The sequence below is a fragment of the Protopterus annectens genome, chromosome 7.part0 (genome assembly GCF_019279795.1).
Source record: "Protopterus annectens isolate FY-2018-M chromosome 7.part0, PAN1.0, whole genome shotgun sequence".
In the NCBI taxonomy this organism is placed as follows: domain Eukaryota; kingdom Metazoa; phylum Chordata; order Ceratodontiformes; family Protopteridae; genus Protopterus; species Protopterus annectens.
Window position 1 is genome coordinate 691,271,758 of NC_056739.1, and position 24,860 is coordinate 691,296,617.

At 35.3% G+C, this 24,860-nt stretch overlaps 1 protein-coding gene across 1 annotated transcript in view; it reads left to right on the forward strand.

The window, feature by feature from the left end:
* The window catches only part of UNC13D (unc-13 homolog D), a 1,205,501-nt gene that overhangs the window by 1,065,006 nt on the left and 115,635 nt on the right, over positions 1 to 24,860 (forward strand). Inside the window, exons 27-28 of the mRNA XM_044077226.1 lie at positions 5,435 to 5,506; positions 16,195 to 16,278. Of these exons, the coding sequence (XP_043933161.1) occupies positions 5,435 to 5,506; positions 16,195 to 16,278 (156 nt within the window). The remainder of the gene's footprint in view (positions 1 to 5,434; positions 5,507 to 16,194; positions 16,279 to 24,860) is intronic.

Consider the following 24,860-nt stretch of genomic DNA (forward strand, 5'->3'; position numbering starts at 1 on the left):
ATGTCCTACAATAACATTGTCAGATTCTCTACAGGCAACCCATTTAGAACCCACCATTTCATTAACATAAAGCAGCTAGGATGGCTAGAACTACAAAAACCTGATTAAATTCCACCAACTAACCATTGCCCATAAGACTCTATAAACCTTCCTGTACTTTTATACTATCTACACTCATCACCCTCTGTAAAAATCTGAAGTCCTTACGTTCTTCTCACAAACTTCTTGCACATACCTCTAAACCTAACAACAGGGCTGGTGATTCTCTCTTCTCCAACGCTGTTGGAAAATCCTGGAATCTTCTCCCCAGTGACCTTTCCTCACTTGCCTCTTTATCACTCTTCAAAAACGGACTAAAACTTGGTTATGCCCTTGTACTAAATCTGACTAATCATCTATCTCTTCAAACTTGGCTCTACCTACCTATGAACTGCTAGACCTTCCTTATTAACTATAAATGCCATCTCCCTCTGAATTCATTATTTCCAACCTCTGTGGTTACTTATTTTAGAGTGAACTCTCTTTATTTATAGTACTATACAATACCCTGTCTTCTTTTATTTTATTTCTTTATTATGCATTTAACTGTATGTTATATTGCACCTGCATTTTGCACTGTTTATGATTTTTGCCCTCACTGAAAATTTCTGTGTTAACCTGTAATATGCATTGTATATATCACCGTGGTTGTTATTTTGTTATTTGTTGTTGTTTTCTTGTTTACATCTTGAAGCTAATCTCCCAGGGCCTCTACTGAAAATGGACATATATCCAGCTAGACTAGTCCGGTCAACAAATGTAAAATAAAAATAAAAATAAATAAAATAAAAAATAATCTAAATAGCAAAGAACCACCCCTACAAAATTGTGACTTAACTAACCCTTCTTCAACCACCATCTCAAACTGTACCTCTTCCCAGCTGTACTGTTCTACCACTAAACTACCACATATCCAAATTACTGAAAGTAGCATCAAACCTCTCACCCCATAATTCTCCCACTTGTCTCCCAAAAATTTGAATATTGTTACAATCAGCCACAGCAGCATTTGTAACAAAATTACAGAAATACATTCTGAATATCACAGCAAAACCCTGATATTTTTGCTGTAGCAGAAACTGTGCTTAAGCTTAACATTAAAGATTCTAAAGTACTTTCTCAGGCTATAGTATTATTAAAGCTAATATGCCACACAAGAATGGATGTGGGATATCCCTAATTTAATCAAATTCACACAATCTGTCCATCTTTCTCTCTCTCTCTCTCTCTATATATATATATATATATATATATATATATATATATTCACGCAAAATCACATGCCACAATACTCGGATCACTGATAAAGCTTAACAGTAAAAGCAGCTATGTTTTGCTACAGTCTGTATGCCACCTGGAAATAATATATCAGCTTTAGAAGAAATCCTTTGTGGTGTTACTAAAATGAGTAAAGCCATAGAGGTTTACAATGATTTCTGGGAATTTGGAAGTAAAAGTTGCCAATCAATATTTAGATTACATAGAAAAACTGTTCCATGGAAGATGGTAGTTGATGCCCTAGCTAAGAGCTCTTTCTTTGTTGTGATAAGTTGTCTAGGAAGGATGTAGAAAACAATTATGCACCAACTTTTGTATTTATTAACTTTGAGGAATGGAATGAGGAGTTCATTATTGTTAAATTTTGGGATAGTATATATAGGGAGCTGGAATAGATAACAGCAACACCACCACTTCTTTTTTCTTTATTCTGTCAGTCCTCATTATATTATAGTCTGAGAGGAGAATGACTTCATCTTTAATGTTTGGCTTTAAACAAGTTTCAGTGATTGTTAGTATATCAAGAAAGTTGTGGCTTATCTATGCATGGACTTCTGTTATCTTATTACAAATGCTTTAGCTATTGATACTGACTAGTTTCATTTCAGTAATGTTAGCCAGTGTTTGTTGAGCTGCAGTTTGGGTTGGACAGCCAATGATATTAGTTGGTGTTTGCCAAGTTGTGGACTGGGTTATGTGAGATAATCAGTCTGTGTAGAAATCAATTTAAGTGAACTGGTATTAAAATGAATGTTGCCGTATATGTGTATGAAGTGCAGGGAACATCATAGTTTTTAATCTAGCTTTCAGTTTGGTTTTGTGTAGGGTGCATGAGCAGTTTAGATATTTAAGTTTGAAGAGATGAAAGTGAGATGTGCTATGGAGGTGTAGTACTATACTGAGGTGTGTACTAGTGGTGGAACAATTAAGAAGAGTGTGATTGGGGAGGGCAGCTAGTGAATTAACAGTGTAGTGCAGTATGATATGAAATTACTAAGAAGGAAGAGAAAGGAGGAAGTCATTATTAATAGTGTAAGTGTCATTATATCATAAAGATATGTTAGGGTACTGTAAGCTAAAACAAGGAGATAGTATAAAGAGAGCATAGGAAAGAAGAATGGCAATTGGGTTTATTCCTGTGAGTTCAGGAAATGAGGATTTGATGTAGATGGCAGACATGGTATAGAAAATGAGTAAGTGGATTAGAAAAGTTCATTGTAAAATACAATGAGGTTGAGATTAAGTAAGGCATAAATGAAAGAAAGTTGTCTGGCTAGAGTTACTGAGTTGGGTGGGAAAGTTAGGTGAAGGCATATGAGTCTAGTGGGAGTGGATTTGTGTAAGGGGTGTTACTGTGGGGGAGGAAGGCTTAATTGGTCAGCTTCTATTGTTGATTCATTGGATGCATTGTCTGTTAGTTGCAGGGCTAGGAGATAATACAGTGGTTAAATTTTAACAAGAAAGAAACTGAATTGGGTAAAGTCAGTCCAGGGGGAGTTATAGTGAATATAAATATAAAGTAAGAGGGTGGGTTGAAACTGGGGGTAGGGTAGCATGGCCAAACCAGAAAACGTCAATTAGTACAATTACCAAGAAAAGCAATCTGCATGAAATGCTGAAAACAAAGAAATGCAAAGAACTAACAAGTGTCAAACTTACAAGTGTAGAACTTCCTAACTGTCCTGGCTAAAAGTAGAAAAGGAGAATGAAAAAAGAGATGGGTGATGGTGTGGAGTGAAAAATCCCAGAAAGATAAACAGCGCAGTACAGAGGTATGGACAGATGCATGCAGCAGATATCATGGTGTTAACAAGAGGACAAAGGGAAGGAGCAATAAAGAAAAAGGTAAAGGCAATCACATGTGAAGTGATTAAAGAGCAAGATTAATGGAGATGGAGTTAACCAACAAGAAAAGAGGTCGGAGAGGGTAAAAAGGAAAATGACTACACACAGCAAATCTACTGTGTCTCCAGTAAAAACAATAGACAGACAACAATGTTCAGGATGGAAAAATCAGGAAAAGAAGGAGTGAGAACAAGACTCTAAAATATGGTAGCAACAGAAAGAAATAAGAAACAAATAGGGATGCTTTCTCTATGTAAATCGTGAAGGGGAAAAGTAAGATATACAGATAGTTGATAAGATAGATGGACAAAAGAGAATGTATAGAAATTACAGAGATAAAAGAGCAAAACTGATCATTTCTACTTGACAGGGAGTTCACAATAGTGAAACTAAACAGTAGGGTAGATCCTTACATAAATACCCAGATGGTTTGTTCTTGTTGTCCCTGAGTCTACAGAGTCTATGGGCCTGCAAAATGTTACCTAATGGGGGAACAGATACACATGTATTATGTGTAGTTCAAGACTGCAGCAAAAGTGTACCCAAAGGTTGAGGGAGCACACCTCAGATGTTTAAACACCTGGGAAAATACAAAAAAAAAACATATTTAAATATGTTTAAAAGGTTGAGGGAGCACACCTCAGATGTTTAAACACCTGGGAAAATACAAAAAAAACATATTTAATTAAAGTGTATTATCAGCAAAATGTATTGAATGCAGTTAGCAGAAAGAGGGAAGAGGAGGGGATGTCAAAAGAATACTTTAGATTAAAGAAGTAAAAAACTGAGATAGCAACAGCAACTGTGGAAGCCCCATAATGCCTTCCCAGCAGCAGCAAATAGATAAACAATTATGCTGGGGAGGAAGCATGAACTTTCCTTGCTACCTGGCTAAAAACACAAAAGCTATAAAGTTTAGAGTGATTTTACAAGAGGACAACATAAGTTATTCCTACCAAATGTAGGCTTGAAAAGCATACTGCCTCTTCAACTAAAATGGTCAATTCTCACCTATGTGTAGTAATAACTAGCAGGGGGAAGTTGTGTTCCATCAAAAGGAAAACAGAGAAGGATAGCAGAAACTAAACACAAGTTATGTGTGCTAAGAAGCAAGAGCATCGAGAAAAGAACACAACCGATCCACAATAGCATGCATCAAGTATGTTATACACAGAAAATAGATAAAATTATATGAACAACTAGCTGTTTGACGAGATTACCAGGTAGACACCAAATAAGCTAAAAAGAGAAACAGATAGTGTCCAAGTCTAGTAAAGCAACAATAATATAAGAGAAAAAAATGTATAACTGAAATGGCAAGGGTAAAAAGGTCCACAACATAAACACAACCCATGCTTAGCAGGTGATATTATCAGCACACAGCATTGGGTACCATTGATTAGTTTTAAGTGCATTTGCTTTACAGAACAGCATGTCTAACAATGTTAATAAGTAATACATGACACTAAAACAACTATTTCCAGCTGTGAAAAGCATTTAGAGTAGTTTTTCATTCCAACACAGCATGCACAGCAGTACTAACACAAACATTTACATCAGCATTTTGGTCAGTCCACATTCCAAAACAGCATGCAGAACATCAGCATTTTGGTCAGTCCACATTCCAAAACAGCATGCAGAGCAGTAGCAAACAGCAATACATGAGGTTCACTGTAGAGCACTGGTATTAAAACAAGAACAATGAAACAAAATCCAATTAATTAACATGGTGCTGAATTACCTAACTGTCCTGTCTAAAAGCAGACGAGGAGAATGAATACACAGATGGGTGATGGTATGGAGAGAGAAACCTCAGGAAGACAAGTAGCAGAATATCGGGGCATGAGCAGAATGCGTTCAGGAGGTGCTGCCCGAGAGAGGGTAATGGCGAGAGAGGACTGATCTTGATACTCAGTGGTTTTAGAATATCATTAATCTATAAATAATGCTATGAAGTTATATTTTAAATCATGCTCTGATATCTGCTTAGTCAGTTTACATGTCTGTGCCTAATTCATTTTCAAATACAGAGGGAAAACATTTGTTTTGACTTCCATGTGTGTGTGAAAGATGTCAGCATTCTGAAGCAATCAATGTGACAAGCAAATGGTCAAGAAATCTGATCATGCTGTAATTATTGAATAACTTAGTGTTTTATAATTTACAATATAAGTCTGAATAGTGTACTGAGTTATTCAGCCAATGAGTGCTTTGTAAGTTTCAGTCCCACTGAATATGCTATTGAACCCATACTTAACTTCCCCGTTTTTAGAACCTGGAGCAATGTTTTCATGCAGATGGGGGCGGCTTGCCTTTGGAGACACTTCACACAGACAAATTTCTGGTAAGTTATTATTTAGTGATAATCATGCAGAGTATTTTAACTTCTTTTAGTAAAATTCTACTGGTGTAAATGTTAACTAGTCAGAGAGCATCTGATCCCTCATTGCAAAAATTTGAAAAAAAAATGTCAGGCACATTCTAAACTATATCATATTTCTGATTTTCATGACTAATGTAAGATGTACCATATTTATTTGCGAGCAAAGGTCAATGTTTAAACCACACATTATATTTTACATGTAGATGTAACATGTATCTAGAGAAAGATAAGGAGAGTTAAAGGTTATCCATCACAGAATGATGACAAATGTTTGGAAGTGTGCTCTGCTTTTTCCATTACAGAAGAATGGCATCTGGAAAATAAAGAAATATGGTGCAATAAAAAAGTGGAACATAAAAGTTCATGCAACTAAGTTACTAATATTTATCTTACAAAGTTTTAATGTTCAAGCATAATTTGAGGTAGTTGCCTATTTTTTTTTTGTTGTCTCCATAATAGTAATGCAACAATAATTTAAAGAAAGAGGATACAGATTTTACATTTCCCTTTCCCTGAAGCAAAATAAAATTACATTGTGGTAGACTTTTGAAATACAGTTCATTAAAAGTCTACAGATTATACAGTCTCTTTGATAATCTGCTTGTATTTTGCCATCACATTTGTCATTGGGCTGGATTCAATAAAGCCTACACTAAGTGTACACTGTTCTGAGGGACAGGCAACATAGAATAGCACACACCTTCTTCCTCCTAATTTTAGTTTTCCTACTGATATTTTTGCTGCTTTAAATATTGACAGGGATTCATAAAGGTTACCACAAAGTGTAGACTACATGCACACAGTGTAATCTTTCTGAGTGACTAGAAAACACAAAAATGAGATAAGGATTTTATTGAATACATATTGTGTACACTTAGTGTAGGCTTTATTGAATCCCACCTATACATGATTCTGAGTAGTATTCCACATTCATACTAGAAGGGGGAAGAGTTATACACTATTTGGTATTCAAATGTTATGCTAATTTCCAAATTTGTTGTGGGATATTCCTACTTTTCAAGAAAATTTCCTATTTTCAATATCTGTAGGGTGAGAGGTATATCTTTCATTCCAAAATAGGTTATTCACACTAGCTTTATCACTATGATTTATCCTCTCAAAATCTAATGTTTATTATCTTTGTCAGGAATATTACCAGTTTATTTATTTATTTATGTATGTATATATGTTTCCTGTGGTAATGTACTGATCGATACTGACCAATTTCAGGCTGAGCCCAGGTGAAATACAAACATTTCATAAACAAACAATAACAGAAATGTAAGCAGTAATAGAGTAGGTCAGACTAATTACACAGAAATAACTATACATTCTAGTGAACAAGCACAGTGCAAGGACAATCACACAGTCTGTAAATTACAGTATATACATTAGCAGGTCAATCTTTATGCTGGTCTTTGTGTTTATATTGTATTTTTTAAATTTCTCTAAATCCCTTGGGTTTCTAATACCATGATGGGAATGGACCCCATTCCTAAGTCAAAGTACAATTAAAGTTCATGAAATTAGTATTGTTTCAAACTTTGATGTCAGCCAAAAGTGTTCTTCACAGAACCTGCAATGTGTCCAGTAATGACTACTTCTGCAATTCGTATGGGGATACATGTATTGGTAACATATCTAAATACGATTGTAGATTAATTTTTACAAGACCCGTTGCTCCTACTACTATTGAAACTGTTCTACACTACTTTCATTTCTACCTGCAGATCTTGATATTTTTTGACTTTGTGTCTCTCTGTATGCGAGACACTGTAGTCAGTGGGTGTTGTGATTTCAATGATCAATGCTACTTTTGTCTTCTTTTCATGGAACACTTTATCTGGTTTTCTAGCATCTATCTTTTGAACTGCTGCTAATGTTTGATCCCATGTGATATAAACTTTGTCATTTTCTATGATACTTTGTGGCTCATGTCTCCAGTGATTTTTCAGCCACTTCAGTACTATAATGTTTGCAGAATCTCCAGTGCAACAGTCTTGACACATTATTATGCCTTTCAGTATACAGTCTTTCTGCCATTAGTATGCCATAACCAGCAACAAGGTGTGCGACTGTTTCCAATTCGGTTTTACAAAACCTACATTTGTCTGATTCTCCCAAATGTTCAATGGACTTTGTAAACCAGCATGTACATAGCCCACTGTCTTGGGCCACCAGTATTAACCTTTTATCTCTTGGTTTGAATTTGGCTCTGCTTAACCATTCCTGTGTTCCTTCCTGATCAACATGAGGTTCTTCCAGAAGTTTTCTATACTTGCAACTATATTTATGCATTTTACACATTTCTTGTCTTGTCATCTGGTCCTTCACTGTATATTCTTTCTTTTGCTTTTTAGCACATACAGTTGCTGCCTGATTTTTATCTACTTCGGGTTTGATTTCCATTCCTGCTTAACGCCAATATGCTTCTGCTCAATTAAGAAAAGAAGTAATCTTAGATTTATTCTCCTCATATTTCAAAACTTTCACTAAGTTTGGGTCTTGTGAGGTCAGCAGAGTCCTACGATTGCAGATCTATATATATAACCAATTTTAGGGAGGTCCATCCTTCCCTCAGAATAGAGAATATATAATCTTGGTAGGCACTGATTTTTATAAATCATTTGGTGAGCATGAAGCATCCTTCTTGTGTCCCTATCTAATCTATCCAACACATTCTGGGGCCAGTCACTCACTCACTCCAAAACTGTAAGTTAGTACAGGAAGAGCAAATTGGTTTGTAGCCTGTATTTTGTTCCTAGATGTCAACGCTGTTTTTGAGGATTCATTGAAGTCTTCTAAAATATTCCTTACTAAGTTTTATTCACATTTGTTCATGTTTTATTGTTGATCCTTCATCATTTCACAAACTTTTATACAATCCCTTTTGCTCAAGTTCTTTTATATCACATTCTTGTCCAAAACTGATGTTTTCCTGGTGCTGCAGTTTTCCTGCTTTAAAGGTTGCTTTTGCACATTTATCAAGACCAAATGACATTCTTATATAATCTGAAAAAGTTTTGACAACTTGCAGTTGTACTTTCAGTTCCTCATCTGATGAGCTATACTGTTTTCAATCATTGACAAAGAGAAGATGAGAAATCTTTACACTTTGCTGTTTTCTAGCAGCCAAATTATAGTCCTGGCCTAAGCTGTTAAGTAGACAGCTTAATGGGTTAAGGAAAAGGCAGAATAGAAGCAGTGACAGAGTCACCCTGGAATATCCCTCTTTAATTTTTATCCCTGGGATAATAATTGGCCCTTTATCATGGCTTAATTGCAGAGTGGTCTACCACTGTTTCATGGTCACTGTAATGTAGTCAATCAGTGCAGGGTGTATCTTATACATGCTTAAGCACTCGTTTATCCATGAATGTGGGATACTAGCAAATGCTTTTTTGTAGTCAATCCATTCCATACTTAGATTCTTCCCCTTTTTACAGTTCTCCACTAGGACTTTATTTAACAACAAATGATCCTTTGTTCCATATGACTTTCTTTTATTGCCCTTTTGTTCTACTTCAATAATTGAGTTTTCTTGTAAATGACTATAAGCTCTGTCAGCGTAAATTCCAGTGTATAATTTATATGTCCCCGGAAGGCAAGTTATAGCTCTATAGTTTTTAGGGTAGCTTGCAGGTTCACTCTTAAGTAGGAGCATTGTTTTTCCTGTTGTTAGCCAAGTTGGTTTGTTCAGGGTGTGCATGTAAATAGTTCTTACTCATAGCTAAATCTTCGTCTGAAGATGTTAACACTTTTAAACAAAAGTTAGGTACTGCATCTGGGCATGGGGTTTTCCAACTGGAGGCTTTTCTTAACTTTGTTTCAATCTCTCTGGAAGTTACTTCATCCCATTTCATATCCTGTACATTTAAACTTCTTATTCTTTCTTTTACTTCTTCTATCCACGTAGCATCTTTGTTGTTGTATTCCACAGGGTTTTCATAAATACTTTTCCAAAATGTATCTATTTCTTCTTTTTTTTTGGTGGTCATTCAATTCCTTTTACCTTGTTTTGCAATTCTCTGTAAAAGTTTTTTGGGTCATCAATAAATTGCTTATTTTGTACTTTTCCTTTATATTTATCTGTGTATCTTCTAAGTTTTTCCACTTGTGCTGAGATTTTTAGCATGTGTTTGCAATAGTGCATGATAGATCCTGGTCTGTTCTAATACTGCACATTGCTTTTATCACATCTATCTTTCTTAGTATTTTTGTTGATCTGTTCCCTCTTCTATATTCTTCTAAGAGTGACACTGTATTATGATGATGATGATAATTAAATACACCAGTTTTCCATTTTGGATGGGATTAGCAGTAATTTACTATAAGAAATTTCAAGTTACTCATTTTAAGTCAGGTGTGCTTTATTATTTCCATTCTTGTCAGTGCATTAACAATCAGTAACAATCAGTAGCTGCACAATAAACATGCAGTTATTCTTTTTATTTCACTATGGCAGTACCTTAATTTCACTCGTTATTCTTTATGTAGTGTTGACCATTGAATTTAGTAATTCTGTTGGTTTTGTGGTCTAAGTACTCTGGCCATATGCATGGCTACTCTCATATGTACTAAGATAAACAGTGTTAGAGGAACTATAGGATACATTGTCAGTAGAATGGAATGCATAGTTTTGCTTCATAGACTAGTTACTCTGGATATTGTATATACGTATATATATATATATATATATATATATATACATATATATATACATATATATATATATATATATATATATATATATATATATATATATATAGCTATATATAGTGGCTAATCATTAGGATAGTAGATACCAGAATATATGAGACATTTCATAACCAGTTGTCATGTTAATAGTTTAAATAAATATGTAAGATTGTACATTTTAGTTTTTTAAGGGATGTTAATCATTCTAATAGAAGTGTCATCATAACAGACATATCCAAAGTTTGCAATAACAGTTACTTGGCAAAATTATAAATTTTACTTCTGTGAATAATACATACTGTAGTTCTACTACTGTTATCCTTAAAATATGCAAGCACACACACACACACACACACACACACACACACACACACACACACACACTCATATACATGCACACTCGTATATATTTAGAATCACTAGGAATTATGAAATTAAATTATAGGTCATTTAACAGAATAAATTATGGAAGCTACTTACTTGTCTATCATATCTTCAGTATATTAACTATTGACAAAGCTTGATTTTTAAAGGTAGAAAGCAAACATCATGTATTCTTTAATTGCATCAGAAAAGTGAAGGGGATACTACTGAATGTTAACTTGTCTTGTGATCACCCAGTCACATGATATAGTGGATATACTCGCAGGAAAAAAGTGTTCAGACTTTACAATAAGCAAAGTTATATGCAAAAGCACTAACAAGACAAGGAGAGACATTCCTTACATAATTCCAGGCATGATAATTGCAGCTACATGTAAAATGAAAACATCAAGTTCCTTTGAGTCAAGAAACATATCTGTTAGTCTTCTATACAGAATCCAGGAAAAACCTAAACAAACTCCTATCAGTCATGTTAAAATGTATGCATATGGACATGTCCTGACCTATAAAAACTGGCTGAAATGGTACAAATTTACAACAGGACAAAGTAAGGGAACATATCTGACGCAAATTAACAAAGTTCAGTAAAATCCTATTTTTTGGTTATTTCTTTGTGAGACTCACCAGTACTGTACTTAGTAGGCTGGACAAATGGGGGGGGGGTAACAGTAAGCTACGTCTCGTGTTCTAGAGTTGGGCATAGCACTAGAGTCCTTAAAACCCACACTTCACAAACCCAAATACAAATACAACCACATACTTGCCGATTTGTGAGTCAGTGGTCTTAGAATTCTGCCCTAGCATAAATGCAGAGAGAAAAAGAGAGAGAGAGAGAGAGAGAGACCATTGAACTTTCCACTCATCTCCAAGAAGCTAAAACACTAGTATTAAGCAACGTTCTATCTTCCCCTAGAATGCTGCCTAAATCAAAGACAAAATAATTGTCTTTAATAATTGGTTGGTCAATTGGTACCATTCCAGCAACATCCAGTGTGTGTCTGGTTGAACTGAAATAGTCAGCATTCCCTTCTTCTTCAAAAGGAATGGACATTGCATACTGGCTAATAATTTTGCTGCATCCTTAATGTCCTTTTTAAGCAAAGTACAACTTATGGGCATCTCCATGTTGCAAATTCCAACTCAAACAGCATTAAGGCATCATTACTTGATGCTAAAAGCTTAACAATAACTTTATGAACTGGAGACCTTCCTAATTCTCAAAGACATTCTTAGCTGCATAATAATTGAAACTTGGTTTCATTGTAGTGATGGCCCTCTCTCATTTCCTGGGTTCACCACCTAACATGCATTCAAGTCTACCAGGTGTGGGAGGGGCATCTATATTGAGTTGTAGTCTCAGCTTGTGTCACATCATACATACCTCCAACTTGGAACTTAAAAAAGTCCTAGCAATGCTCAACAAAACAAGTAACTGTCACATCATTAAAATTAGAGACACCTATCTGTGACCATCTTTCATTATGTGTACTTAAGTAAAGCTGATACTCTAACTATTCATAAAAATGCTGTTCTTACAAGAGATTTTGACTGCTCTGCCATCAAATCCTCGTGATGTTCAATAAAACTAGTAACTGTAACATTGGTTCCAATAAGAGTCACATGTCTGTGACCATCTTTAATGATGTGTACTTAAGTCAAGCTGATAATCTAACCATTAACAGAAATACTCTTCTAACAAAGATTTTGACTGCCCTGCCATCATATTGCCATCTTATACTTTCACCAATAAATATACTCAGAGATTCCTCAGTCAGACAAAAGCCACCCCCTTTGATGGTCTAGTACCCCTTCCCATGAGGTGGTGTAACCTTCTACAGCTTGACCTCATAAATGCATCCTTCACCTGTATTACTCGTCATGTCACTTCTTCCATGATCAAATCTGATAATCTTCCTATGGCCTTCTGTTTTAAAACCTCCATCACAATCCACAAGACTGATAATATATTTAGGGATTACTCCAAAACTGACTACTAACTATTCACTGGCCTTCATCTCCGTCATAAATGGAATAATTTTCCAAATAACCCAAAGTCTGATGTTACTGAAAACTCTTCTTGAATTTTACTCCCTTTTAGATAGTTATATTGAGTAATTTATTCTCATCCACCATAAGTAAAGATGTAAGTCTGAAAGTAAGACCATGATGGAATTCTTGCATTAACATACTCTACAACAAGAGAAAAAAGCTTTTAGCTATAATAGATCTCCTGTCACTCAATATAAAAGAGTTAAATCATGTAATCAAAACTCTAAAGCAAACCTTTAAAAAGTATAAGGATAGTTATGAACTTAAGGCTGCCACCAGCACTAAAGATAATCACAAGACTTTCTTTAGTTATTATAGTAAACTCAGTAGAGGAACACATTGTTGTACAGAGATTCTATCTAATAGTTCCTCCTAGGCTCACTGTGAAGACATTGCCAATGTTCTCTTTGATACATTTAGCTCTAATTTCATTCTTCCTTCTTATCCAGTTGTTCCCCACAACATATCCTGCCTCATATCACATCAAATCAGGTCCTTTGTACACTATCCAAAACAAAGAACCCTAGTTCTGTATATACCAATAACACTTCCTGTTGTCTCCTGAGAAGTACTAAACATCACTTAGCCTAACCTCTCTTTAACCTCTTCAAATTATGTCTCTCCACAAGTCATGTCCCAGTGATTGGAAAACAGTCATTGTGGTGCATCTGTACAAGAGCAGCCCCACAACTAACTCCAGCAGTTACAGTCCTATTAGCCTCACTACTCTCATTTGTAAAGTAATGGAATATACAACTGTTGCGCTAATTAACAGTGATATATGAAACCTTCAGTCACTTGACACCAACCATTTTGGCAGACCATGTTTACTCAGCCTAGATGGCTTCCTTGAAAGGGCCACTGAAGATTTAGATGTAGGTCAGTCTGTCAGTACTATTTAACACAGCCTAACCAAGGCCTTTGACACCATCCCTATGCAGGTATTAGTGATAGACTCACTCTGTTCAACATTATCTGCTACCACATTCACTGGATAGCTAACTGGCCTACTGACAGAATTCGCTTTAAGTTTGGAGGTACCCCGTGAGACATCCCATGAGGCTCCATCTTGTGCCATCACCTCTTTGACATTGGTTTGTTTGATATGAAAGCAAATGTCAGGTCTTTGGCTTCCCAAATTTGCTGATCACTGCAAACTGGGCATGGATATCAAAATTCCTTCCACTAATTGGATTATCTAGCAAGGTATAGATCAGGCCCATGCCTGGTGCTAATCATGGGTTCACCCTTAATGCCAAGAAATTATTTGTTTCTTTTATAACTTTTATGACTCTATATTTATTCTTTCTTAATAATCACCCTTCAGAATGGATAAAGCCATTAGACACAATGATGCTTACACTGATAACAAGCTTTCCTTTGACCACCATGGTCCAGCTGTGAGTAATCATTTTATTTGGCAGAGCTCATTCTTCAGGATATCTGCTGTTTGTCCTAAGGTGTCATAATTCTACTCTGTTCATTTCTCATTCTTAATCAATTTGAACAACCTCAGGGATTATTTCCTGGTAAAATCATAGGCCTAGGTAACATGAGAAATCCTGCATGATGGACAATCCTTTCTTCATAGTCTATCTCATATGGGCTCCTTCAATTATATCTCTGTTTAGCTTTCCAAGTTATAAAGGACCTTGTACTTTTCAATCTCTTTTACCTTTATAGAACCAGTGCTACAGCTTACACTCATGCTAATGATATAAACCGTCATTGCCACATTAATAAGACCTACTGGCATGATAGGTACTTATCCAAATGTATCCCTGTCTTAAAATTAGACTCCCTTTGTACATCAGAGTAATTCTGCAACAATCATTCAAAGCCAGACTTGACAAATATAGTTATTTTTTTGTGTTTGTTAACCAGGAGTGTCTAACTGGGCCATACAAGACCACTTTTCAATGGAAGTCAATGGATAATAATCCATAAATTCACATCTGTATTATGTGGGGTCAGCCTGCTTGCTAAGGAGAACTAATAGACTCTTACTACTCTATAACATGCTTCTCAGAGATAATTCAGGCTATAAGCTTGGTATCTAACTATGACCCCTGTGGACCTGTGAATTTAGACCCATCAGCCTTGCCATTATTCTATGTGAAATCATTGAGACATTCTACTTCTGTTAGATATAGAATGATATATTAAGGGGAAATGTTGCCCTTTCAGTATTTTAGTATTCTTTGATGAGGCAATGGCAGTAATTTATAAATAAAAGAAATAATATTCCGGTATCTTTACTTTACTATGACATTCAGTATTATTCCACATAAGGAAATGATTGACAAATCAAAAGAATTTATAGTCAATCCATATGCAACAACTGACAGAAGGTACATAGGTTGCATTGTTAATAATAGCACCTTACATAAACAGGGAAATTAAAAATAAATGTACAGGTTTTATAGATAGATATAAGGTAATGGCCATGATAGAAGAGTTATAGAAGTAAGGATCACAGAAGTGATAAAGACAGTTGCGGTTTACTGGAGGCTATGTATAAGGGTAACAGAATGTACTAAAAGATAAAGTTTATGTTCTTTGGTGAGAGGAATCCCTAGAAAGTACATAGTCTTTTGAATAAAGAGATTAGTCTCCTACAAGCTAACTCCATTAATTCACCGAGAACAGGCAGTGGTGAAAACAAACTGATAATGGGGTATATTGGGCAGGTGCATTTCTAGGTAAGTGTATATTATTCTTTTGTTGTACGTGGCTTTGGTGAGATGTCATCTTGAGATATGTGCTCATTTCTGAGACTGTGCAAATAAAAGGAAATCAGACTGATTTAAAGTGTGCAGTATACTATTGCAAACTGGGAAAGTTATGCAAAATAGTATGAAGAGAACTTTGTCAAAGTATAATCTAGAAGAAGTAATGGAAAGGAAAGATATTGTGTGTATACATAGGATTGTTTATAAAGGATATTACAGGGATGGTTTTAAACAGAGGGAGCAGGAGAAGAGAACACAAATGGTGGCATGTGGGGGCAGGTAAGTTTGGATTTCAAGAAATAATTTTTCCATGGTGTGGGTGGTGAGGTCATTAAGTAGTTTACAAAAAGTAATAGTACAGCATAAGTTACTAGAATAGTTTGAAAATAGTTGGGATTATGTTACGAAAGAGTCTGACAGACAAAGTCCATGAGCAGATTGTGTTCATCAGTTATAGTTCCATTAGTATGTTCTGATTGCTTTTATATGATGTTATACAATAGAGGGAAAGGTACTGAACTGCTCACTTCCTCTGTGTCATAGAGACAGTAGGATGCTGGCCCACAAAGAAACAAGACAGAAAATTCTAAAACAAATTTAATTTCCCAGTTCATTATGCATAACAAGTAGGATGCATTTTCATTATGTTATGTATTGTGACATGCCGGGCACAATCACCCTTTTGACTTTTTATATGCAGACAACCTTGCATTTTCTACAAAGTGGTATATGTGAAGTTCTATATAACGTGTCTTACTATGAATTAATTTTTCTTTACTATTATAGGCCCTCAATGAACATCTGAAATTGAATACCTCTTCTACTAGACAGCTAATTCAGAAATACTTTGTGAACAAAATTCAACAACAGGTAAGAGGGGGCACATTGACTAAAGTAATGTACCATTAAACTCACATTTGGCAAAGATACATGTCCATCACTTATACATGGTGTGTGAACTTTATAGTATAATGTATCATAGAGCATTAAGTTAACAGCCTGCATTCATGGTTTGCAGGATTCAGGGATGCAAGAAATGGGGCATTACTAGCAGAAGACAAGGTTTGTGGGTTCATAGGTTGTTACTAGGCATGTCATCTACGAGACCATTCAAAAGTCTAGCCCATTTTCCAACTTGCCCGAGAGCACTGTCTGGTTAAGTGACTTGCTCAATGCCACATTGCAGGCAAACTGAGGCTGATGGACTCAACTCATACATTGAAGCAGCTTATTAACAGCTCATACTGCAATGTGTCTGCATAAGCAGTTAGGAAAATCTTGCCTGAAGAGTTCTGCATATTTCCTGGGCAAAACTAGGCTAGGCTTAGAAAGGCCAACCGGGTCGTTAGCCTAGCAACCATCTATTAATCTATGAAATCTCTGAATCTATGTGAGTATACAAACAGAATAGAAGCATCACAGATATGAGCATCAAAAACAGCACAGTATCTATATCATAAACTATAGAAAAGGGAACACACACACACACACACACACACACACACACACACACACACACACACACACACACACGCACGCACACACACACACACACACACACACATATATATTACTTACTTCTGTATTATATATTCTAACAAAGCAGGAGTGTCATGATAGAAGCATTTTAAGTATGTGTATTGCTCAACACTCCACATGTAGGTAGTATGTTTAAAAGATTTGTTTGCTAAGATGAACACATTGTTTTTCAAGAAAGGTATAAAGTTTCAAAAATATTATGATTTTTTTTTCAGTGACATAATATTAGTTTTATTTCTACTTAATATCTAATTCTGCATTTCTTAGAGCATACCACACTAGTGGGTCCACAGATACAATAAATAAATTTGGAGTACACTTAGGTTCTACAAGTAACTCACTGTGGCTACAAAATCTGCAGTTTTGTAAGCCTGTAGAACAATCATTGTATTAAGAAGCAATTAATACCTTCGGAAATATAAACTTTACAAATATATTAAATCTGTATTCTTGGTTAAAGGATGCCTAAGCTATTGAAAATTCATTTAGAAAAATGTTATTGTGAGATTGCCTTGTGGTATCCCAGGGCTCACTGCACTTCTCCTGTGTACCAAACATAGGACACTGCCACGCATAGTTCCATGCAGCCTGAGAAAGCAAAGCTGCAACACTTTATTCAGGCCTTCCCAAAAGAAAACTACTAAAGTAACTCTTCAAGAAGTCTCAGAATACGGCTTTCTGTACTAAAAGATACAGAACACAATTTTACATTGACATTTTAGTGCAAAGCACACACTTATAAGTTAAAACCACTAACTGATTTGCATAATTGCAGCCCTTGCCCTTAGGATTCAGATACTTAATACACACCAGTTATGTAAAGGAACAAATTTCATTTCGTGAATTTCTAAAGCTCTCTGTTTCACACTGTAACAGAACATATGCTGTTTTGACATATCTCGGATATATTGACATTTGATTCTTCCAGTCAAAAACGAAAAAGTGAGAAATCAAAACCCATTCTGCCTTTTTATGATTCAGCATGGATACACTGACTTGTCCTATGTGAAATAAAACTTCTTTGCACCCACAAATGTAGGGACGACACTTAATGTAAAATGTGTTGGTTAAATAAGAACAACAATGGAGTCATGAGTGCAGAGTAGAGACAGTACTGTCCCCTGGGTAGGACATGAAAAAATAATTTATTTTTAATTAAGGACAACAGCATGTCCATTAGATGGGAAATGCTCAGAGCAGAATGGGCACTCAGTTCTCATTTACTATACAGTCCTCTAACGAATCAAATGTACATCACTTATTCCTTCACTAGCATTTCATAGAATGCTGAGTCTCCATTGTACCCCACAACCCAGTATAACAGAGAGTAGTTTACTCCAATGTCAACATTAGAGGACATTAGAGGACCACATTCTGCATACATGTATACTTGTGTTTGCAGTGAGGGTATGAAGAGTAGTGCTTATTTCATGAGAGTCAAATGAGGGCTAAGTTACATGTAGTAACAATTTTAGAGGACTGTGTGGTACTCTGAGGATGTGCCAGAATTATCTGGTTTTACACTTGTTGCCTTGATCAAAACTAAATATCATAGTGCCACATATGTGTGGTTAAGTTTTCATGATTATAAAGTTTCTGTATTAGATCATCTTCATTGTTTTTATGTATTTTAATAGTTCTGAACTCTACTGGTTATACTCCTGTACTAAAAGGTTATGTTATATTTTTAATATATTCAGAATAATGGAGCATAAGAGGCCAATCCTTGTGGATGATTTCTGATATCTGCATAACTAAAGATTCTTATAATTGATTCATTAATGCTTACATTGCATAATGTTATGACCTGGTGCATAACTTTACAGAAAAACATATCAAAATGACAGAACACAGCCGCACTGGACTATAGATTCCATCAGTGTCTTAGATGTGGTCTTTCCCAAGTAATCTTTGACACAGTCAGCTAGACTCACTTGCAATGATTAATGATTGTATGACCAAATAGGTACTTGACAAGCACTATAGAAAAAAAAATTAAATATTTTGTTTACAATAGGCCTCATATATCATTGACTTAAATGGCAAGAGGTGGAAGTCACAAAATATTGGCTTCTTTTGTTTTTTTCTATCAAGTTCCATATATACTGGGATGGCAGAGAAAGAACTGGTCATCTATAATGCTTTGAAATGACCCAAACTCTAATCCTGAATCTCTCATACTGCATCTTAATCTTATAGGGTATTTTTTTCACTATAGCAATGTACAGTAGGGGGAACCATTGGGGAAATCATCTTTCAAATCATAAATTAAGTGAGTACCAGAGACAAAATATTGTCTGGATAATGCATCACAGTAGCAGCATGCCAGGCATTTCCTGCACCTATGTCGTACTCAGAAATAAGTGTAAACAAATCATTACCTTCACACACAGGTAACACATATGTTTAAACTTCCCAGAATATTCTAGCATAACCTCAGATACCTGACAGACAAGTCTCAGGGCACTAGCTGTATTCATAATGTTATCATTAGTCAATGCCAAAAAAAAAGCCAAAGCTCCAAACCAGCAACGTAAAAACACTGGACACTGGGAGAACACCAGCTGGACTGTCAGCCAAGTGTGAAGAGTTTATTAAACCATCATAAAAGGCATACAAGCATACACAGATAAAATTAAATGCTTAACTTTTGTCACCATTTTTCATCCTCTATGGAACTTCATCAGACAAATAGATACATCTAGTTCCTGGTTCATTATATATACTCTACAATAATCAGGCTTAATTAAACCCAATAAAATTAAAGCAATATAAACCAGTCTAAATGTCCTTCATAATGTAGTCACCTATCCTAGTAAAACCCTGATACAAAAGACAGTATTACATATGAAAAAAACAGTGACACATATAAAACCTGTAAAAACTATTATGTTAAAACCTGTAAAACTACTAAGGACATAAGACACACACACACTATTAGTGATGCAATTGTAACTAAGTAGATAAATGAAAAAAATAGACCAATAAATTTAACCCTGGAACCTATGGGGAACTCAACTGGAAAAAAGGAAAGTGGCTGAAATGTCCACCTGGATGTCAAACTATATCATATCCCATTTGTAAATGCATATTTTGTGGAAGTACTATGTCTATATAAAAAATATATATAAATATAGGCAATAATACAAAATGGTTATCTTTTTACATTACAGAACTAAAATATTGTTAAATATAGTAGTCTGGATATTGATGAAAATTATTTCCAGTTATTTATGAAGGGGCTGAAATTTGTTCCCAGCTATAAAAATGATATTAGTAGAACAATTATTGATATAAAACTGTTTGTTAGAAAGAAGAATATAGAATTTGATGGTAAAGACAGAAATATTGAGTGCAGTGGTAATTTTAGAAAACTTAGCATGTACAATCCACCAGTGGATCCACAGTTACGGAATTTCGAGCAGGTAGTGGAAAGAGAACTGCATGAAACATTGAGTAAATCTAAAGCTTATCCTAATTTATCTTACAAAGAAAGACAATTACTCAAGGAATTGAGCCATAATAAAAATGTAAGAGTCTCTAAGCCAGACAAAGGTGGAGGTATGATAATTATGGACAGCATTTTGTATCTTAGCAAGATGGAGAAGTGTTAAGTGATGAACAAAAATATAGTAGAGTTTCCATTGATGAAATAAATATTGCCTATGCTAACATAGATTTTTGTCTAAGGGAAATGCTATATGAGGAGATGATTAATAGTGAATTATACGACTGCCCATTAATATTTGAAAACGAGCATGCTGATTGGCCAGCCCAACCAGCGTGCCCATTGTAAATCCAAGAATATACCAGTGGAAAAAGGTCCTGTCACCTGGACTTATTTCCATTTTTATATTCCATGACTTTAATTTTTAAAAACAAGAAAAAAAATCTATAGTCCACACTCTGGACATACCAGAGAGGCAGCATGGAGGAAATACAAAGAAAAGCAGGCACGTTACTTAAAACTAAAGGCCTGTACCTGATTTTCTTTAAATTTCCTCCAGTCTGTCTCTCTCTCCAACCCATAAAGCAGTCGAAACTTTTTTTTTTAATTAAAAAAAAAAAATGAAAACAAAAACAGAGCAACGGAGACTTTCTTTTCTCTGCTGCTTCCTTTTCAAAGCATTGATGTACTGGGTATGCATGAGAATGCAAGTCTCATACGCATGTGCAGTACATCAAAACAAGGCAGCAGGATACCACCAGCCATGGAAGAACAGTATGGCGCCATTATAAGACATTATTTAAGTAAAGTAAGTATTTTTTTCTTAAATAATGTCATTGTATAATAGCAATAACTGACTCCATGGTTGTGGTATATTGAAATTTACCAACAGTTGGCTTTATTTAATCACTCAGGCTTCGTCCTTATGATTAAACCACACCAACCATGGGTACATCTTCAATATACCACATCACGTCATTGGTTATTGCTTAATTATATAACTGTAGAGAAACCAATAATTCCATCTATTTTTGACGTTGTGAAAGTACATAAGGACATTAATAACCCACCATTAAGACTGTTAGTCGCTGCTAATGGCTCAAAGACCTATCCCTTAGCCAAATTTATTGATGCCAAAATTAAGAAGTTATGGTTAGAGTATGATGGGCTTTTGAAAGATTCTTGGGACTTTTTGAGAAACGATCAAAATCTTTTCCAGGATAACATTATATTTGTGACTGTGGATATTGCTGATTTATTTTCGGTCATACTACATACTATAGGGCTAGACTGGTTTGAAGAAGCCCTAGTATTGTCCAAGAAGTTTTTAGCTAATGATATTATAATTATTATGTAACTTATGGAAATAGTACTTAGAAATAATTTTATTATATTTGAAGGTAAATTTTTCAAGCAAGAACAGGGAGTAGCAATGGGTGCTTGTTGCACCCCTAATTATGCTAATATAGTTTTAAATAATTGGGAAATAAATGTTATATATAATTCAGCTTATAAAGACTATTGGTGCCTATATAAGAGATATTTGGATGACTTGTGTTTCTTTTGGATGGATACTGAATACAAATTGGAGGAATTCATAGAGTATATTAATAGGTCCACAGATTTTTTAAAATTTACACATAAGATTATAAGAGAGGCAGTACATTTCATGGACATCACTATATACAAGGATTACCAGAATAGAGTCTTTAAATCCAAAATATTTAGAAAGAGTACGTTTTCAAACTCGTACCTACATTTTGCCAGTGCACATCCGTTTAAGCAAAAAAGAAGCTTGCTAAAAGGGCAGTTCATAAGAATTTCTAGAATAATGATGGACGATGATAATTTTGTAGGGAGAGTTATAGGTTAAAAATATGTTTATAGATAGGAAGTACCCAGTTAACATGGTCAATGAGGTTTTAAAAGAAGTGGCAAGTAAGAGAAAGGATAGATTTTTTCCAGTTCTAGGTAAAGGTTCCGCTTTTAATGCATCAAGTGGTAAGGTGTCAGATCATACTGAAGATAAAACAGTGTAAGAAACCTCTCTGTGTGGGAGATATTCAGTCCATATATTTCTAGTTAATCACTGTATATTAATCAGATCAGACAATAGTAGTAGAAGTAGCGAACGTAAACTCGTCAAGTCAAAAAGTAATAATAGAAAATATATAATTCTACAGCATTACTAAGTATTCAAAAGTAATCCAAGTAAGGCAGGCAGTCTGTTTCCAGTCGAAAATCCTTTATTAAGTACACAGACAAGCAATCCAAGTAAAACAAAAATAGAGTAATAATTTCCTCACAAGCTTTCTAAATATATATATACTTTTTATCAGGCATGGGAGTGGTTTATTGTGCTGTAAAACAAAGTGTTATTGGTTCACTTGTTAAATTCACATCCCTTCCCCCATCAGTGTGACATTCGAGCTGGTCCTGCCCTACCTAGTAGCTGTCATAATAATATATAGCCCTAATGTACTTTAATGGTACATCTTATTTAACCAAATTATTAAGCAGATTATTATTAAGTCTGTGATTTTATCCAAGGCAATATACTACATGGCTGGAAATATATCAACCTTAGTTCATTTTGCGATCAAAAATTATATATAAATATATATACATATACATTTTGCATGTAAAAATCAGTTTCTATTTTCATAACCTATTGTTAACAAAGATCGCTTTCGTCCTTCTAGACTTCTTCAGGTCTGTGTACAAGTACCATAAAAACCTATATAATTGTATAATTAGTTCTCCCAGTGTCCAGTGTTTTCACGTTGATGTTATCATTAGTCTCAGTATTTAGGATTATGTTTGGCTGACAGTCCAGCTGGTGTTCTCCCAGGTCCAGTGCTTTCACATTGATGTTATTATTAGTCTCAGTATTTAGGATTCCTAATAACTCATCAGAAGCAGGACACAAAGTTTATGCTAGTTCTTTTTTTTTTCTTGCTGGCCAGGTAATCATCATGCCTTCCTTTTCATTGATAACATCCTCGTTGTTTATTACTTGCTCAAGCAAAACATTATTTCAGTTTATGTTGATGTCCTGATGTCTGTGATGATTACTGTGAGATTATTCAGTTTTCTAGTAGCACCAGGATTTATGATGCAGAAATAGCCTGGTATAATTCATGCAACCAACATTATGTTTTCTTATGGAGTTTCTCAATCTTCATCCCAAAGAACAGCATGCAGTGGGTCTAATTTCAATACTGGATGTGATATTCTGGGTACTATGTACACGTCTGCTGATGCTATAATCTAAGCAAGGTGGTCCTGATATCCATTTGCTATTCACCTCTAAGAACTAGGCAAATGCTGTGTTCTGTACCATCCTGCCCACCCCAACCCCAAACAAAGAGAGAAAGCCTGTGGTCTCTTCCCTCTGTCTTTTCCGTGCAAACAACCTTCCAGCAACTCACTTCAATCTTTCAGCACAACACTGCTTCCCTTCAGTAGGCTGCTAAAGTGATTATGGAACACTCCATCAAGTCCTAATACATCAGTAGGCAGTTTGAACAAAATTCTCTTTACCAAATTATAAGTTAGAAAGCCTGCATGAAGTGGCAGGCAGTCACCTCTATATCTGCCATGCAGGAATCTTTTCCCCTGCATTCCTTTACTTACTTCCTAGTATAACATTCTTCAGTGTCACATAGCCTGACAGTCCTGTCTGTGATTTTTGCTGAAATGGTCATTTAATATATTGGGAGCTGACAGATTATACAAATCCCTGCCCAAGTCTGAACACAACAAACTAGTTCCTCTGAAATTAGCTGAAAAGCCATATGTTGTCAAGTCAGAACTAGCTCAGTTTTACTACTTCAGAAATAAATGACAGGCACATCAACATTATGCTTTTGCATAGTCTTCCACAAAAAAGTTGCTAGATTTTGTAGGCTCACTTTTAAATGTTGGCACTCAAAATCCCAAGTGCCAACAAACCGAAAAAAAAACAGAAAATCTAGGAGGAAACCAAATCTCTAAGACTGCTCTTCATCTTTAAACTTCTTGTTTGCAGAGAGGCAAGCCTCATGCACCTCTAGATGTGAAGGGCAAGCCCCTCATACCCCCCCTAACTTATATATAACAACTCTGAGATTGTTATACCCTGGAGAAAAGGGAATATTCCAGTAAATGGCCAACTTGGTCTTGGTATATGTAAGTCCATTCTTTTGGCTATTCAGTCTCCGTGTTTTCAGACTTGCTGTTGTGGGTCCAGACATTTCAAACGGTTACTGTTTTTAAGAAACTGACTAAATACAGACAGACTGACTGGCACAGGCAGCATTGTTTATCTCTTAAACACAGAAAACGAGTTGGCTAGTGAAGCAGCCATAAAGAACACAGATTATACAAGAGCATAGTTGGTCTTATTGAGGACTAGTAGATCAGCTGAATGTAAATAGTATTTATTCATATTTTTTACCACCCTTATCATCCATACAGCAGGAAA